Source organism: Amblyraja radiata, unplaced genomic scaffold (genome assembly GCF_010909765.2).
Source record: "Amblyraja radiata isolate CabotCenter1 unplaced genomic scaffold, sAmbRad1.1.pri scaffold_432_ctg1, whole genome shotgun sequence".
NCBI lineage: Eukaryota > Metazoa > Chordata > Chondrichthyes > Rajiformes > Rajidae > Amblyraja > Amblyraja radiata.
The window spans coordinates 100,062-119,830 of NW_022630534.1; the positions used below are offsets into that span (position 1 = coordinate 100,062).

The 19,769-nt window shown below is 46.6% G+C and overlaps 1 protein-coding gene across 1 annotated transcript in view; it reads left to right on the plus strand.

Moving 5' to 3' along the window:
• LOC116969943 (chromodomain-helicase-DNA-binding protein 3-like) overlaps nucleotides 1-19,769 on the plus strand; it is a gene marked incomplete at its 5' end in the record, with an annotated part of 76,808 nt that overhangs the window by 49,758 nt on the left and 7,281 nt on the right. Inside the window, 8 exons of the mRNA XM_033016704.1 lie at nucleotides 1,073-1,220; nucleotides 1,698-1,796; nucleotides 3,268-3,399; nucleotides 4,427-4,535; nucleotides 5,627-5,759; nucleotides 8,401-8,596; nucleotides 11,086-11,249; nucleotides 13,822-13,948. Of these exons, the coding sequence (XP_032872595.1) occupies nucleotides 1,073-1,220; nucleotides 1,698-1,796; nucleotides 3,268-3,399; nucleotides 4,427-4,535; nucleotides 5,627-5,759; nucleotides 8,401-8,596; nucleotides 11,086-11,249; nucleotides 13,822-13,948 (1,108 nt within the window). The remainder of the gene's footprint in view (nucleotides 1-1,072; nucleotides 1,221-1,697; nucleotides 1,797-3,267; nucleotides 3,400-4,426; nucleotides 4,536-5,626; nucleotides 5,760-8,400; nucleotides 8,597-11,085; nucleotides 11,250-13,821; nucleotides 13,949-19,769) is intronic.

A 19,769-nucleotide genomic window follows, 5' to 3' on the forward strand; every position in this document is an offset into this window, starting at 1 on the left:
TATCTCATGCTTTAATTTCCCCTTGACTCTCAGTCCGAAGAAAGGTTTCGACCTGAAACGTCACCTATTTGTTTTCTCCGGAGATGTTGTCTGAACCGCTGAGTTACTCCAGCGTTTTATGTCTATCTTCGATTTAAACCAGCATCTGCAGTTCCATATATTTTAATTCAGGTTGATACTGATTTATTTTAAATTTAATCTTAATTCGATGTTCACTACAGTTGAAATCATCTACTGCCTCCCTTGTTGAGTTGCATGCAGTCCACACCAGGCAGAGGTTCTGTCATGTGGAGCATTAGTGAAGTGGTTTTGGTAGTTTCACGACTACCATTTGTGAGACTTGTCATTCACCCTTTGCCAGCTGCTTTTGAATCTGTTTCCACCACATTTAGGCAATATGTTTTCCGATCAAAACTTGCCAAACTTTCAAACTAATCCTCATTTCCTCCCCTCACCTCCCCAGTCATTTTGATAATCACGTTAAATCTTACAACCAGCTTGCTAGCTTCCTTATCAAAACCCTTTGCAAAATAGTCTTAATAGCAGCATGAAACTAATAAACACGAACAAATAGAAATTAAGGTGGCGCAGTGGTAGAGTTGCTACCTCACAGCGCCAGAGACCCGGGTGCAATCCTGTCTAAGGGGGCTGTGGGTTTTCTCCGGGTGCTCCAGTTTCATCCCACACTCCAAAGAGGTGTAAGGTTGTAGGTTAATTGGCTTCTATAAATATGTTCCTAGTGTGTAGGGTAGAACGAGTATGCAGGTGATCGATGGTTGGCGCAGGCTCAGTGGGCCGAAGGGCCTCTTCCTGTGCTGTATCTTTAAAACTAATCAACTCTTCAGTCCAGTTCAATTTATTGCCACGTGTACCGAGATACAGTGAAACGCTTTTGTGGTGTGCTAACCAATAAGACAATACATGATTACAGTCGAGCTATTCTTTTCATTTTGAATACTGTAAAAACTGATGAAGCATCCTACTGTACAGGGCTTTCCACATTTATTACCGAGTTATTACATCTCAGATTTTTTTGTGTGTTGAATTTACGTGTATGATCTATTCCTTTAAGATGCCCAGTGCAGAAGAACCAGCGATGGCTGCTGAAAAGCCGGAGGCCCAGTCACCCGATATTGAAGAGGTTAAAGAGCAGCCGGAAGAGGAGAAGGAGGGTGCAGGAGGGGAAGTGCAGGAGTCGGCGCTCAAGGATGAGAAAAAAGGTACCAGCCATGTTTAGAAGTGTGTTCAACAGGCAGCACAAAGGGCAGAGAAATGGTGGGTTATTCACTTCACTCAAAATAAAACAAACCAAATGTTTGCACTGTTAGCAGGCTGATTTATTAATAGTGGCTGTTCAAGAAGGAACTACAGATGCGGGAAAATCGAAGGTAGACAAAATTGCTGGAGAAACTCGGCAGGTGCGGCAGCATCTATGGAGCGAAGGAAATAGGCAACGTTTCGGGCCGAAACCCTAGGACAAATTTGGTGGGTCATGGGCCAAATGCAGGCAGGTGGGATTAGTGTAGCTGGGACATGTTGGCCGGTGTGGGCAAGTTGGGCTGAAGGGCCTGTTTCTGCACTGTATCACTCTGTGACTGAAGGAAACCTTCAAATGGAGCGAGAACAAAAACAACTGGAGTTAATGTCTGGCACGCTTTGATACTGTGCCTCAGATTGACACTTCTCACTTTTAACAGCAGAGCCTGAAAGGAGCAGCGGGGAAACGTTTGTCGAGAAACCTGAAGCAAGCTTGGAATTCGAGGAAAAAACTGAACTAGAAACAGCTGATGTTAAAGGTAATTTTGGCACTATCCTTCATGGTCACCACACTAAGCAACACCGAGACTGTGTTAATGGTATCGGTATCCTCTGTTCATCCACACAACCCCACTGTTCGAAAAGGTTTGTCTGGTTTATACCTACTTCAATAAGTCTCCCTTTGTCCTTCCTTTATGGGTCCGCATTTGGCTCAGAAGAAAAAGACTCCCCAAATAGTTCCTCACCTGCTAAGTGTCTTCGGACTATGCATGTATCAGGGTTTAGGTGAGGAGACAAGGAGGTCTTCTGACAGTTGTAGGACCCAGTGGTGGTGTGTAAGCATAATGAAGCTGCAAGCCTTTACCTGGCTATTGTAGATCCATAAATCTCCGAGGTTATCGGAACACCAGAAAGTCATTGCATCCTTGTTGGCCAAAAGTAGCCTATTTAGCTTCATCCCACATCCCATCTCTTGTGGGTTAGCAGTATTGTTTTAGAGAAATGGCAATATAGAGCATGGAAACAGGCCCTTCTGCCCATCAAGCCCATGCCGACCACCGATCGCCCATTCACACTAGTTCTGTGATCTCACTTTCGCATCTACTCCCTGCACACTAGAGGCAATTTAAATAGGGCCAATTAATCTACAAATCCGCACGTCTTTGGGAGGCGGGAGGAAACTGGACCACCCGGACGAAACCCATGCGGCCGTAGGGAGAACGTGCAAACTTCACGCAGACAGCACCTGAGTTTAGGATTGAACTGTGTTCTCTGGCCCTGTGAGGCAGCAGCTCGACTTTTGCACCACTAGGCCACCCTGTATTGCTCAAATAATCACCCAGGGTTTTACAAATGGGATGAAAGATTCTGCAAATAGTTTCAACTAAACCGTGTCAATTTTAAATTATTTCCCGAAATGAGAATGTCTCTAGTTGCCACCTCTTAAATGGCAATCTTGAGGGAGCTCCAGTGATGATGAAATGTTGCCAGTGTATGTCCCAGCTTGTATGGTAACTAACCTGGGACAGGTATTTGAATGATTGCTTGAAATCCCTTCACCCCCATCAAATCCACGCAGACCATCGATCACCCATTCACATTTAATTCTGTTATTCCACTTTCTCGCCCACTCCCTGCACAAGGGCAATTTACAGAGGCTAATTAACCGCCAAACCCGCACGTCTTTGGAATCTTCAGCGGAATGGGGCAGGCTATCACAGCAGCATTGGCACCATGCTGTCCTGATTGTAGGGGCATTACAACCATGATTGTAATGTGGTGAGTGAGTGAATTCCTCGATGGTGTCACACCGGCTGCTTCCCCCGATCTCAATCATCCTTAGCCGCAAAAATGATTTTGAGTCTGAAAGTCCACACGTGTCCAAATGAAATTGCGCTTTAGTTTAGTTTTTAGTATAGAGATACAGCATGGGAACGGCCCACCGAGTCCACGCCGACCAGCACACTAACACCTGTTCATTTGTTTGTGTTTTTTTTTTTGGAAATACAGAGGAGACAAAAACTGAGAAAGATGTGAAATCCAGTAGCATAAAGGATGAAAACAAAAGCATCGGGAAGAGGGAGGAGGACAAGATGGAGAAGTGCAAGTTCATGTTTAACATTGCGGATGGTGGCTTCACAGGTAACACTGTCACATTGTTGTTTTGTTTAAGATGCACACTCAGCTCTCTGACTTCATTGACAGAAAGGTTGCAATCAACTATTGCAGATTTCAGATATTTAACCGACAAATGGAGAATAAGATGAGAGGAATATTATCGCGGCCTGCTGTGTGCTTTCCGAGGCGATGTTGGCAGCAGATGCTGGAGTAACTTTCTAAAAGGGGGAATGAATACTTGAAAAGGAGTTGAGTTTAGTTTATTGTCATGTGTTCTGAGGTACAGTGAAAAGCTTTTGTTGCGTGCCACCAGTCAGTGGTTACAATAGAGCCATCGACAATGTACAGATATATGATACAGGAAATAATGTGAATAACATTTAATATAAGATAAAGTCCAATCAAAGATAGTCCAAGGGTCTCTAATGAAGTAGCTACTAGCTCAGGACTGCTCTCTAGTTGTTTTTAGGATGGTTCAGTTGCCTAATAACAGCTCAAAAGAAACTGTCCCTGAATCTGGAGGTGTGCGTTTTCACACTTCTATACCGCTTGCCTGATGAGGGACGGAGAGAAGAGGGAGTCACCAGGGTGATACTAGTCTGTAATTATGCTGCTGGCCTTGCTGAGGCAGCGTGAAGTGTAAATGCAGTCAATGGAAGGGAGGGAGGTTAAATATTTCTAAACTGATTTGTTAAAAAAACTCAAATTAGACAAAATGCTTGAGTAACTCAGCGGGACAGGCAGCATCCCTGGAGAAAAGGTGTGGGTGACGTTTCCAGTTCCTCTTAGTTCTCGGCAGACGCACCACGCTGGGTCCCTCTTTGCTGTCGGTGGACCCCTGCCACGCAGGGTCCCTCTTCTTGGATGCCCCCCTCCCCCACAAGGTCCCTCCTTGTTCTCGGGGGCGGGTCCTCCACCGACCGCTGGTCTTCCAGTGATCTACCGTTGTACCCCATGGGTCCAGCTACGCTGTTGACCGGGGCGTGAAGGAAAGTTTTTAAAGTGTTACTAATGGTTTTGCGCTGGCATTGATCACTGCCTCTCTTTATAGAGCTGCATACCCTCTGGCAGAATGAGGAGCGGGCTGCAACATCTTCTGGAAAAGTGTCTGAAATCTGGCACCGTCGACATGACTTCTGGCTGCTCTCTGGCATTGTTGTGTATCCTTTCATTGTCACGCCCGGTGCCCGGTCCAACTCAGCAGTCCAAACTTTGACTTTATCCATCATGAATGCACTCTAGAGTAAAACTTGGAATGGAATAGTTTAGTTTAGAGATACAGCATGGAAACAGGCCCTTCGGCCCATCGGGTCCGCGCTGACCAGCGATCCCCGCAGAGTAACACTATCCGACACCCACTAGGGACATTTGTTTACATTTACCAAGCCAATTAACCTACAAACCTGTACATCTTTGGAGTGTGGGAGGAAACCGAAGATCACGGAGAAAAAACCCACGGGGAGAACATACAAACTCCACACAGACAGCGCCCGTAGTCAGAATACTTTATTGTCACATGTGACGAGACACAGTGAAATTCTTTGTTTGCATAACAAAGGTATGCAAATAGTCTCCACATAAACAGCACTTACAAAGTTACAAAGTACCCCCGCCACCTCCTCCTTTGTTCTCCCTCTACCTCATGGCGGGTCCCCCCCCCCCAATGGTGGTTCCCCACTCCCTCATTGACGAAGATCGACGGTGGCTGTCCAGAATTCCGTGTTGGAAAATGCTGCCGTGTTAGAATTGTTTGCCTCAGTGAACGCTTTCTTAATGTACAAACTATTGTAGTTGATCATGCACCCATGTATTCTTTAGATATAGAAGGAGGCCATTCAGCCCATTAAGTCTATGGTCATTTTATTGCTCCACTAATTGGTTCCTGTAAACTATTCTCCCAGCTTCCAAATCAATCTTTCCACTCGCCTTCTCTCAGGGCACCTTTGCCAGTCAACCTCCACCTGTACATCTGTGGCATATGGGGGGGAACTGGAGAAGCCTAAGAAACCCACACGGTCACAGGAACATCTTGCAAACTCCAAGCGAACAGCACCAGAGATGGGGATTGAACCTGAGACACTAGAATTGAGAGGCAGATCTTCTATTAATTGTACCATTTGTCCAAAGAGCTAAAATCGGGAACGCTTATTTTATGTGGGCTGTGCTCTCCTCCCCCATGGCTGTCTTTTGTGTAGTGACTGTTTCCCTAGACTACATGGAAAGGAAGTTCTCCTTAACTAACTCCTGGCAGGTACGGCTATGCCCGGTGGCAGGATATTCAGAACGATGCCCGCTTTGCCATCATCAATGAGCCCTTCAAGCTGGAGGTGAACAAAGGGAACTTCTTGGAGATGAAGAACAAGTTCCTGGCCCGACGGTTTAAGGTGAGCAACGTTGTATGGTGGGCCGGGGAAAAGAGAACAGTGAGATGGTCCAAGGGGTATCTGTCTGAGAGAAGATAATGCCAGCCACCATTACATCATTCCTCATGGTAATAACGGCATTGAGGCTGTGTCAAGCAAACTTTGTCCTCCACGGACACATGGCTAAAAGCTTGCTTGGAGCTTTCGAGGAGCATTTTAGAGGAAATATTGATGGAAGTGATTTGAGGGTATTCTAAACGCTGGCGGTCCTGACAACAATAGTGGTGCAGTTAGATTGGGGGAGCCCCAAACTGCAAGAGTGCAGACATGAAAGGTGTAAAGAAATGTGGTGGTAACATAATAATAATAATAATAAATACTTTATTGATCCCCTCAGGGAAATTCAGATGTCCAGAAGCCCCCAACCAACAAACCCACAGATTCAAAACGCACGCAGACAGAAAATACATAGAATACAATGTGGACACTACCTGAGAGCAATAAATACTTAAAAAGACCAATAATTAACAGTTAAAAAATTAAAAATTGCAAAATGCATCCCCCTACAACCCGAATTATAAAATCTAATGGCTGCAGGGGTGAAGGATCTCCTGAACCGCTCCGTTCTACAGGGCAGGGAGAGGAGCCGGTTGTTGTTCCGAGTGCTCTTTTGACTCTCCAGAATTAAATAGAGGGGATGCCCGGAGTTTTTCAGGATGACCTGCACCTTGTGCCTCATACGCCTCTCAAGCACCTCCATCCCAGAGTCTACTCTCCCCTCCAGCACTGAGCTAGCTCGTTTGACCAGCTTCTTGTTATTTTTTGCACTAATGCTGTTGCCCCAGCAGACAACAGCGTAGAAAATAACACTTGCAACCACAGTGTTGTAAAACATGTGCAGCATCTCATTACACACATTGAAGGATTTGAGCCATCTGAGGAAAAAGAGTCTGCTCTGGCCTTTTTTGTAGAGAAGATCTTTTGGATGCACTCCGTTCTTCTCTCTTGTTGCTGCCATCTACATACTTGCCAACTAGTCCCATTTTATCGTATTTGTTCCGATTTTTAAGTTAAAGTGAAAAATTGGAACAGTACGATTTTGAAATGAGGGAAAAAACGGCCAATCAACCGTTGTCTCAAAGGGGGTTGAGTCCAATCACCGACCAGCTTCCCTTAAAATTTCCATCCAATCACCCGCTGCCTCCAAGGGCATTGTGTCCAATTACATAATGCACTGGTCACTCGGCGGCCAATCAGACGCTGTCTCCGAGGGTATTGTGTCCAATTACATAATGTACTGGTCACTCGGCGGCCAATCAGACGCTGTCTCCGAGGGTATTGTGTCCAATTACATAATGCAGTGGTCACTCGGCGGCCAATCAGACGCTGTCTCCGAGGGGCGTTGTGTCCAATTACATAATGCAGTGGTCACTCGGCGGCCAATCAGACGCTGTCTCCGAGGGCATTGTGTCCAATTACATAATGCACTGGTCACTCGGCGGCCAATCAGACGCTGTCTCCGAGGGCATTGTGTCCAATTACATAATGCAGTGGTCACTCGGCGGCCAATCAGACGCTGTCTCCGAGGGCATTGTGTCCAATTACATAATGCACTGGTCACTCGGCGGCCAATCAGACGCTGTCTCCGAGGGGCGTTGCAGCCAATCACCGACCAGCTTCCCTGAATGAAGCAGAAGGTGGCTTCAGCCAAAATCACTTTTTCTCTGCTGTTTGTACACTGTGCTAAGCAAGGAGACATTTCAGGCAACATTCTTTGTAAAGATTTTTTTAGCTGTATGAAGTCATTTATTTCATGAAATCTTTATCTTTAAAACATTTTTAAATTATTTATTTTTAATTCAGAAAAATGGCATAGCGTAAAAATGCAGATTTCCCCAGCAAAATACTGATTTTCAGGTGACAAAACTTGGCAGCTCTGAATATATTGCGATATCGGCAAACTCCTAAAAAAAAAAACCTTTAAATCCAGGAGCTAAGGCAGGCCCCTGGACCCCACCTGTAATGTGCTCGCACTACATCAACCCGCGCACTCAGAGTAAGATATTTCATTTTCAAATGTTGGCAGATGTGCATGTGTGTGTAAAGCCAATGGTCTACACATGGGGAGGAATTTCTTTCGTCTGAGGGTGGTGAATCTGTGGAAGACATTGCCACCGACTGCTGTGGAGGCCAAGTCAATGGATATCTTTAAGGCAGCGATTGACAGATTCTTGATTAGTAACGACGTCGTGTTACGGGGAAAGGGGGGAGAATGGAGTTGAGTGGGGGGAAAAAGACAAACTGGTTTCGAGGGATATGGCCAAATGTGGGCAGGTGGGGCTAGTGTAAATGGGGCATCTTTGTCGGAATGGGTAAGTTGGGCCGAAGGGGCTGTTACTATGCTGTATGACTCTTGTTTGAACATTACCCTTGCCGCTACAATGGGAATGTCAGCCTGGGTAATGTGCTCTATGGTTTGAATGGGGAGATTTAAATCTATCGCCTTCTGACTCGCAGGTGAGAATGGTAACTACAGCTCAGTGCTGACAACAGGTGCATTTAACCTGCTGCCCTGCCTTGCATTCCAGTGTACTGCTGCGGTTTGATGCAGTCACCCTCTGAAGCGCTGTTCCCCCCTTTCTTTCTTTCTCTCCTGCTGTAGCTGCTGGAGCAGGCACTGGTTATCGAGGAACAGCTGCGGAGGGCAGCCTACCTGAACATGTCTCAGGACACCAGCCATCCAGCCATGGCCCTCAATACCCGCTTTGCAGAAGTGGAGTGCCTGGCAGAGAGTCATCAACACCTCTCCAAGGAATCTCTGGCCGGAAACAAGCCTGCCAACGCTGTCCTACACAAAGGTGAGTGCAGAACACCCTCCAGCTTTCAACGTAGTTTAGTTTAGAGATACAGCGCGGAAACCAGCCTTTCGTCCCACCGAGTCCACGCCGACCAGCGATCCCTGCACACTAACACTATACTAAACACACATATATTTATACCAAGCCAATTAACCTACGAACCTGTGTGTCTTTGAAATGTGGGAGGAAGCCGGTGCTTACTGGTGGTCACGGGAGAATGTACAAACTCAGTGCGGACATGCACCCGTAGCCAGGATCGAACCTGGGACCCTGGCGCTGCGCCACCGTGCCGCCCAAAGGAACTTGCATCACATCTCCCGCCAGTTTGGGACTACCCAAGTTGATTGACAACTAATGAAGAAGTTTAGAAAATGAAATTGAAAAGTAATTACTACCATAACACAGGATTTGCATTAGGCACGTCCCGCACACTGGGATTCCACAAACAGCAACGCTGTCGGCCAGGGACATGCAGGGGACAACGCCACGGTCCTTCTGATAATAGCCAGGGGAACATTTGCACCAACCTGACATGGCAGTGTAATGTTTCATCCAAAACACAAATCACACACACACACACATAAAAAACAAACAAATAATAATAGTGCGACAAAGCCAACTCTGCTGCAGCAAGTAGGAATGTCATTGTCCCGGTGCATGTGACAGGCAAACACTTCTTGACTCATGATTGAATGGTGGGGTAGACTTGATGGGCTGAATGGCCTAATTCTGCTCCTGTCACTTATGACTGTTTACAAGTGGACTCCCAAAACAAGAGCGCTACTCGCTGAGCACATCTGCCATTTAATGATCCGTTTGTTTATTTGTCTTGGATCTGGTGTAAGAAAGAAGTTTTCTCATCTTCACATGATAGCCACTGCTGAATGGCGAGAGAATCTAATGAGTAATTGTTGCTATATGCAGTGATATGGTTGAATGAAGGAAATGGTCGGCAACGACGTTCTAGGGTACAAAGTGGTCAGGCTTGACAAGGTGCAACATAGCATTATATTGCAGTCTTGACCAAGGGGTCCATATCTGCAGTAAAGAGGAAGGATATGGAGTGCAGGAAGGAACTGCAGATGCTTGTTTAAACCGAAGATAGACACAAAAGGCTGGAATAACTCGGCTCATCAGATAGAATCTCTGGAGAAAAGGAACAGGTCTGGACCCGAATTTCAGTCTCAACCCAAAACTTCACCTATTCCTTTTCTCCAGATATGCTGTGTGGCCTGCTGCTATTCCAGCTTTTTGTGTCTATCTTAGGAAGAATATAGAGTTGTGTAGCAATTCGGCACAACTAGTTCATGCTGATCAAGATGCCCCATTCAAACTAGTTCCATTTGCCCCATATCCCTCTAAACCTTTCTTATCCAAGTACCTACTGAAATGTTGTTATTCTAAATAACTATGCGTTATCTATTATATCTTAGACATGTGGCCGTATAGGTAGAATTTATGAATGAAAAGGGGACCATTCCTTTGGGGATATGTAATAGACCTAACAGTTAGCAGGTGATGGCAAATCAGGCATGCAAGACTAATAGGCTAATATAGGGCATTCCAAATTCCCCAATATTAATCTTATTTGCTTCAGTTAATAAGGATTAGAGAAGTAAGATTTAACACGCACTTGAGAGCTTTTTGAGCCTCTCCATGATGACTTTAATATGGTCATTGACAAGCTTCCACAAGGAAGACTGGTCCAAATGTTTAGAACCCAGAGGATCCGAGGCAATTGGATCCTCATTGCCTGGTAATAGGAGGCAGAGGGTAATGCTGGAGGGCTTTTATTGTGACCACAGGTGTGAGTGCTGGGACGTTTGCTCTTCATTGTATGTATTGGGTTATCCAAGCAGGGGCACGATTTCTAAATTTGTAGATGACTCGTAAATTGGTGTTGAAGATACCTATGGGCTCCAAGATGATACTGGTCACTCGGTAAGATGGACCGAGCAATGGTAGATGCAATGCAAGAAAGATTTAGATTTAGATGTTAGGGCTAACGGAATCAAGGGATGTGGGGAGAAAACAGGGATGGGGTACTGATTCTGGATGATCAGCCTTGAGATTGATGGTGCTGGCTGGAATGGCCTGCACCTATTTTCTATGTATCCACGTAAATGTGCGATGATGCACTTTGGGGGGATGAAGGTGGGAGATGCAGAAGCAATGGTGGAGAATTGAGGAACAAAGGGATGTTGGGGCACTCCTAGAAGGTGGCAGCACTGATAGATAAGTTGGTGAAGAAGGCATAAGGGATGCTTGCCTTCCCTGCCCTTGCTTGATGCCTGGCAGACTGTGTGCGAAGGCTGTCTCCATTGCACTTCCTGTGTTTTCCTTGATACCCCCGTCGGCAGCTGGCTGTGGAGAGGTGGGAGACGGTGACTATTCTCTCTGGAGTTGTTGCTCTTCGCCACGTCCATCCCAGTTGTGACCAGTCTAAAGTCTAGTGCCTGATTTCAACCAGCTCTCTTATTGTCTCCCAGTTCTAAACCAATTGGAGGAGCTACTAAGTGACATGAAGGCAGACGTGACCCGCCTCCCCTCCACGTTGTCACGAGTCCCACCAATAGCCGCTCGTCTCCAGATGTCGGAGCGCGGCATCCTCAGCCGATTGGCCAACAAAGGAACAGAATCCACAAATACGCTGGTAAAAAAATCTCACGTTGTCTTCCCTTTCTCACCTTGGCGCCCCCCCCCCACGAAGGTTGCATAGATGTTTGCGTAAGATGAAAGGCAAATCACTACTGTGATCCATTCTCTCTTCATCAACAGTGAGTTGTTTAGTTTAGAGATACATGGCTGAAACGGGCACTTTGTCCCACCGAGTGAGTCATCGCCGACCAGCGATCCCCGCAGACTGACGCTATCCTACACACGCACAAGGGACAATTCACAGTTCTACCAAGCCAATCAGCCTACAAACCTGGAGTGTGGGAGGAAACCGGAAATCCCGGCGAAAACACGCTGGTCACGGCGAGAACATACAAACTCTGTACAGAAAGCGCCCGTAGTTGGGATCGAACCTAGGTCTCTTGCACTGTACGCTAATGTGAAAGAGACATTGTGTCAGACAATAGCTGAGGTCAGAGAGAAATAAGACCATGATCTTTCCTCAACCTTTCATTGATCTCAGAGTCATACGGCACGGAAACATGGCCCTTCAGCCCAACTTGCCCATGCCGACCAAGATGCCCCATCTACACTTGTTCCACTTGCCCGTGTTTGGCCCATATCTCTCTCTCTCTCTCTCTCAAAAATCATTTACAATCCATCTCGTGTTCTTTTACTTCCTCTGCTTCGTCTCTTCTGTGCTTTGTCCATTGCAATGAGCCTCATGGCCTCCAGTTTCCCACATGGATCCCATTACTGGTTTAGTCTTAGTTTAGATTAGCGATACGGCGTGGAAACAGGCCCTTCAGTCCAGTGATCCCCGCACGTATCCTACACACACTAGGTACAATTTTACATTTATACCAAGAAAACTAACCTACAAACCTGTACGTCTTTGAGTGTGGGAGGAAACCGAAGATCTCGGAGAAAACCCACGCGGAGAACGTACAAACTCCCTACAGACAGCACCCGTAGTCAGGATCGAACCCGGGTCTCTAGCGCTATAATGCAGTAGCTCTACTGCTGCACCACCGTTGTCCCCGATTTGTGTATAGCCTGTACATGGGAACAAGCTTTTGGGAGACCAGCAGGAGGGATTTGCACTGCAAGGCTGCAGTAGTCTGTTCTTGACATTAACTAGTAATTTGCCACTTCAAACCTAGGAAAAATACATGTTGACACCCATTTTGAAATTCCTATCTAGAGATACAGCATCCAGGATAGAAACGGTTTCCTTTTCAAAAACTCCCCACACTTTCTAACCTTGTCTGCATTCAAAACTTTTACAAGATAGGCTTGGGCTACATTTTATAACGGCAGCTTTAAGATTTAAAATGCCTCTCCAGATTATCCACTCCTGTGGGACAACTCGTCTCTGCTTGCACCGTCTACACCTTGTGTACAACTCCGTTTGCGGGCACATTTTCCACTTGCAAACAGCTGGGAATTGGACCCAGTTGTAACACAGGGATGACCTGTCCTCCTGACACACTCTGAAGAAGGGTTGCGACCCGAAATGTCACCCATTCCTTCCCTCCAGAGATGCTGCCTGTCCCGTTGAGTTACTCCAGCATTTGTGTCTTTCTTTGGTTTTAACCAGCATCTGCAGTTCCTTTCTACACACTCTCCAGCATGTCTCGATGTTTCAGTATTTTGTAGTTCCAGGCAAATGCCCCAAATCAATTATTTTATAATGCTAAAGCAGTTTGCAGAGAAGGGTGCCGGACTCTGATCTCCTTGGTTTTAATATCAATCTTACAGATGGTAGCTCTCCTATGCCTTTAAACTATGCAGTAATTTGGCGAGGAAGGGTCCCAACACAAAACATCATCTATCCATGTTCCCTAGAGATGCTGCCTGACCCTCTGAGTTACTCCAGCACTTTGTGTCTTTTTAATGACCAAGCATCTGCAGTTCCTTGTTTCTACAGTTCTTGCCCTGGGGGTGTTTCATGGGACAGTGTGGAGAGGGCTTTACTCTTTCTAACCCGCACACCATTTCCAGAGCTGGTGTATCAACATTTACAAAATATAAACTTCAACCTTAATTTCTGACTCTTGGAACTTTGTGAACTTTAAATAATCACAAGTTCCACTTGCCTCATTATTCCTGAAAGGGATATGTGCACAAATACAAACACTGGGATATGATGTCTTATTCTCGTAAGCCCCAGTGGGAAGTTACTGAATACTGATAGAGTAGCAGCATTGATGATGCACTAACTCTCAGCTTGTTGACTGTGCTGATTTAACTCTTTTATTTATTACCTATCTAATTAGCTTAGTGTAGTTTAGAGATACAGTGTGGAAACAGGCCCTTCAGCCCGCGCCGACCAGCGATCCCTGCACACTAACGCTATCCTACAAACACTAGGGACAATTTACATTTATACCGAACCAATTAAACTACAAACCTGTACACCTTTGGAGTGTCGGAGTTCCCGGACAAAACCCACACAGGTGATGGGAATGAACGGATCAGAACCCGGGTCTCTGACGCTGTAAGGCAGCAACTCTACCTCTGTGCCGCCGTTATTTAAATTACTTGAAAGAAATGTAAAGCTGCATTTGTAAACTGAAGTGGAGTTTGTTTTTGTTTCTGTTTCCTAGACCTTCCCGCCAGGTCCGTACACGACATCGCAAACTTTCGCTGGCTCTTTTGGGCCACCTGCACCTGTGAGCACATTAGGGGGGCCAATGAACTACAGTCAGGTGCCGGGGAGCTCCTTTGTAACAGGTCAGTGACACTGTGACATTTGCAACTTTTATCTATCTATCTAACTGTTCTCTGGCTGGGCTGCAGTGAGTATATGCGAAGGGGGCATTAATTAGTTCTATCTCTGCCCTCTTCTCCGGTCATGTGAAGCTTTGGAAGATTAACAGTGCCAGCTTTTTATCAGATAGGGGAAGTTGAGTTGGTTTTGGTTCTGAAGGAGAGATGGGTCTTAAAGGTCCCGCACAGATGAGTGGAGGAGCCACCACAGGTATGAAACACATCTCCTGATGCCCACAGTTTGTGGCTCAGCCCCCCATCTCTGCTCTCGTCTATCTAGACTCTTATCTGAAACAGTTTCCGAGGACGGGTGCTACTGCGGAGCTTGCTTCACCCGTCATCGGCAGAAAGAAGCCAGAGAATGCCACGCTTTGTGGACGAGCTGAAAGCTGGGTGTCATCACGGCTGGCCTGGCGTCTCTCCCATGCAGGGTACAAAGGGCATGGTGAAGCCATGCATTGTTGGCCTGGTGCTGATGTGACTAACCTCTCCATGCCAGGCACCGATTAACAGCAGCGGCTCTCGAAGGAAAGAGTGTTGGACGTTTGTGGAATTGGGTGTCGGGGTGTGGGTTGCTGTGTCATTATCTGTGCCGTGCAGCAGAACCCTCCTCTCTGGGGGTGGTCCTGTCTGGGCGATGGATGAACACAACATCAACGGCACTCTCCTCCTGTTCAGTGTCCATCAGAACAGATGAGGATGAGGCGTATGTCCTATTATAGACCATAGCGGTGTTACAGGGCGGCACAGTGGTAGAGTTGCTGCCTCACAGTGCCAGAGATCGGTTTCGATCCAAATCACGGGCGCTGTTTGTTCAGAGTTTGCACATTCTCTCCGTGACCGCGTGGATTTTCTCCGGGTACTCCGGTTCCCAAAGATGTGCGGATTTGAAGGTTAATTGGCTTCTGTAAATTGTCCCTAGTGTGTAGGATGGTGCTAATGTACGGATGATTGCTGGTCTGTATCCGTGCTGTATCTCTAAACTTAACTATGCTACACTAAACCCTAGACCTAAATCGTATCAGCCAGTGAATGAGCAACATGTTGACAGTTCTACGCAAGGATACTACACGGATTGGCATGTGGTGTTCATATAATGGTTTGACGAGTGGTTTACAAAACACTGTGTCGCTGAAATAGAATCATTGGCTGTCTCAGTCCCTGCATGTGGTTTGTTGCATCGAGTATATAATGTATGTGCCAGGCAACATCGAATCTCCCAATGCTGGTATTGTGCGGCACGGTGGAGCAGCGGCAGAGTCGCTGCCTTACAACGCTGCTGACTGTACGGAGTTTGTACGTTCTCCCCGTAACATACGTGGGTTTTCTCCGGGAAGTTCCAGTTACCTCCCACACTCCAAAGATGTACAGGTTTGTAGCATGATTGGCTTGTGGTATAAATGTAAATTGTCCCTAGTGTGTGTAGGATAGTGTGAGTGTGTGGGGATCGCTGGTCGGTGTGGACTCTGAAGAGCCTGCGTCCGCACTGGATCTCTAAACTAAACTAAAATCTGTGTATTTACGTAGTTGGCAGGATCTAGTGATGCCCCGATTAAATTGCTCATCTGCACTGAGCAGATATTTCACCCGGAGCATAGGAGAGCACATGATGAATCTCGGCTAGGGTGCAAACTAGCTCTTGATCACTCACCACTTCTGCCTGAAAGGTACGTGCACACAGATTTCCCTTCAGCGCCGAGACCTGTGAATATCCAGTGCCCTTGTTTACTGGCCTCACTGTGGTGCAGTGGTAGAGCTACTGCCTTTCACCGCCAGAGACCCGGTTCGATCCTGACTATGGGTGCTGTCTGTACGGAGTTTGTACGTTCTCCCCGTGACATGGGTAGGTTTTCTCCGAAATCTTCGGTTTCCTCGCACGCTGTAAAGATGTGCGGGTTTTGTAGGTTAATTGGCTTGGTGTAAAAATTGTCCCTGGTGTGTGTGTGTTAATGTGCAGATCGCTGGTCAGTGCAGACTCGGTGGGCTGTTTCCGCGCTGTATCTCTAAACTAAACTAAAATTAAGCAATAGAATAGGATGCAGAAATGCATGTCCGGAGACAGTGTCCACACCACCCACTCTTATTACTGGCAGCAGGCTGGCATGTACAATATATACTCTACAGATATTAACTTGTGCATGATATTTATAAAGTGACAGCCCAGTCTCCAAACACTTGCCTTTAATACACTGGACAAAATTGCTCTCTATATTCGGTCTACCTCAACCTAATTGATTGCTATCATTTGGACTGTGCAGGGAAGGGTGGTTTTAAACATCAGTGTGTTGAGAGTAACGCCGTCTGATCACACTGTTCAAGAAGGAACTGCAGATGCTGGAAAAACGAAGGTCGACAAAATTGCTGGAGAAACTCAGCGGGTGCGGCAGCATCTATGGAGCGAAGGGAATAGGCAACGTTGCGGGACGAAACCCGGAAGGGTTTCGGGCCGAAACGTTGCCTATTTCCTTCGCTCCATAGATTTTTTTTTTTAATTTTTTTTTAGATTTTTTTTTTAACCTTTATTTAACCAGGATAAGTCTCATTGAGATTAAAAATCTCTTTTACAAGAGAGTCCTGGCCAAGACAGGCAGCAGCACAGTTCCACAGTTACAGACAATAATTTTTTTTAAAAACAACAGAGAACATATAAATAGAGTCACAGTCAGATTCAAATTCAGCAGGGGTATTAAAATTAACAGCAGACTCAGCAGAGCCAGGGACTTGGTTAGGTTGAACATTCCTTGAAATCATATTTGTAAAACAAACAGGCACAGTTAGAGACAGGAGGAGACGTGTGCTGCCATCTTGGATTTTTGCCACAGAAGATGTCGAGACGGTGCAGGTTTGGAATTCCTCCCACACCACACGAAAGCCAGACCGGCCCGGTCAGCACCGGCGAGGCTGTAAGGGGGGGGGGGCTGTTCTGGATGCAGGTGTCAAAGTCCAGAAAGATTTTCTCCCCTCTTTTGGTGCGCTAGTTTCATGGCAGGTTTCCAGCAACAGTTGTGGGAGCTCGGCAGTTAGTTGATAAGACTGCTCGCAGTCCCAAAACAAGCAGAAACTTTTAAAATAAATCTCTGCAGCGTCGCAGCGATACTCCAAGATGTTAAAGGTTCCGCTGTGCCTCCTCCGAAGTCCAAAAAGATGTTTAAATTCCCTCACTTTTGTGTCTGGACGGGAGCTCCGCAACACCACACCTCTCTGCTGCCACACCTCCTGCGACCCTGATGCTGCCGCACCCGCTGAGTTTCTCCAGCAATTTTGTCTACAGTCTGATTACACTGTTGGTTTGCCTGGAGCGAGTCCTTCAGCAAGAAATAGCCATTCAATATTCCATTATAAAGGAGAGATGTGGATTAGGTACAGTCAGATCCGGGTTGATGTTGGCATCGTGCTCAGCACACACATGGTGGACCAAAGACCATTTCGTTGTCTCTGTACTGTACACTGACAATGACAATTAAAGTTGAATCTGATTCTGAGCATGTTCTTGCACTGTGCTATGTCCTATTTTATGTCCTATTCTCCTATATTCCCTCCATCACATTTGATCTTAAATTGAACATTAAGTGAACACAGGTCCACTGGCCCTGTCCCCAAACTCTTAACCTTCCAACAATCCCTGTTCCAGGCGTGCACTGGCCCTATCTCCGCTAACGAAACGTCACCCACTCCTTCCGTCCAGAGATGCTGCCTGTCCCGTCCCCGCTGAATTACTCCGGCATTTTGTGTCTCCGACTTTTTGGAAACGCAAATCTGTGCCCTTTCCAGAACCCGGTTCTGTGACCTTCCTACTAATTTATTTCAAGAGCAGATTTCAGTCTTGGGGAAAGGTTTAGTTTGTGTCCCGCATCCTTCCATGTGGGTACTTCCACACCTCCCCTGGGTTGCGGTGCGGTGGAAGACTGGCCCTCAGTCCCATGCCGGGGTTTCTGCTCATATAATGGTCGCACCAAATACTTACTCTCGGTCCGTCAAGGAAGGCCTACTGGATCTCCCGGTTGCTAACTATTTTAATTACCCTTCCCATTCCCATTCCCACACTGGCCTTTCAGTCCTGGGCCTCCTCCATTGCCAGAGTGATGCATATTGGGGGAACAACACCTTGTATTCTGCTTTGGATCCCATTGGTTGAAGATTGTATTCTCCAAATTTGGGTAACTAAGAACCCCCCACCCTGCATTGCCCCCACCCCAACCTCCTTCTCCCCTCTCATTTCCCACCCTCTCTTCCCTGGGCCCCACCTGGATTTGCACCCATTTCTCCCCCCTCTCCTTCCACCTACATTTCGGCTCGATTGTAATCATGTATTGTCTTTTTGCTGACTGGTTAGCGAGCACAACAAAAGCTTTTCATTGTACCTCGACACACGTGACAATAAGCTGAACTGAACATTCCTTCCTCTGGCTTCACAATTCACCACTCCTCCCCACCCTTCTGAGGAAAACAAAACAACTATCTGTGCCCCTTCTAGTTTATCAACCCTTCTCAGCCTCTTATATTCCGGTGAGAACAAACCCAGCCTCTCTGTTCTCTCCCTATAATTACTGCTCTCCATTGAATCTCTTCTGCACTGCCTCTGGATCCTTCCTGTACTGTTGCAGCCAGATTGTGAACACTGTAACCAGCTGCATAACATCCCAACTCTTATACTCAACAACTTGGTTTGTGAAGCAAAGCAAGGCAAATTCCTTCTGTCACTAACAGCGAGCTATGTATATAAGTTCATAAGTGTTAGGAGCAGAATTAGGCAATCGGCCCATCAAGTCTACTCCGCCATTCAATGTGGCTTCTGGTCCTAGACTCTCCCACTAGTGGAAACATCCTCTCCACGTCCACTCTTATCTATGCCTTCCATTATTTGCTAAGTTTCAATGTGGTGTCCCCTCATCCTTCCAAACTCCAGCGAGTACCGTCAAACATGCATCATATGTTAACCCAGTCATTCCTGGGATCATTCTCGTAATCCTCCTCTGGGCCCTCTCCAGTGCCGGCACATCATTCCTCAGATAGGGGGCCCAAAATTGCTCGCAATACTTCAGATGCGGTCTGAGCAGCATGTTCTAGAACCCAGTCATGCATGTACTTCCACGCAGAGGTGTCTGTGCCTCACTGCCTCTCAATGTGTCATGTACTGAGTCTGAAGTCCCGACACAAACTGTTCTCCAGAGATGCTACCTGGCCCGCTGCGTCACTCCAGCATCTTCAGTTGCTTGTGGCGGCCATCCACTCTGTCCTGCTGGCATTTGACTCCTCAAAATGCATCACCTCACGCTCTTAAATCAAAACTAGACTGATGTATTTTCTAGCAGTTGATTAAAGATTGAGCTTTCCCAGCTCAGAAAAATCTCCAGCCCACTCCGAACAAGTGCTGACCATGCAAAGTCACCAATCTATCCATTGACCTCAACACAGTCGCACTTAAAAATGTTTCTCATCCAAACTCAGGCATGGTGGCACAGCGGTAGAGTTGCTGCCTTACAGCGCCATAGACCCGACTACGGGCGCTGTCTGTACGGAATTTGTACATTCTCCCCCTGACCCGTGTGGGTTTTCTCCGGGTGTTCCGATTTCCACCCACGTTCCAAAGACGTACAGGTTTGTAGGTTAATTGGCTTTGGTAAAAATTGTAAATTGTCCCTAGTGTGTAGGATAGTGATAGTAGTGTATAGGGGACCTCTGGTCAGTGTGGACTAGGTGAGCCAAAGGGCATGTTTCCGTACTGTATCTGTAAACTAAACTCAAATTAAACTAGAACTGTGCAAAATGCCTCACATTCTCCACG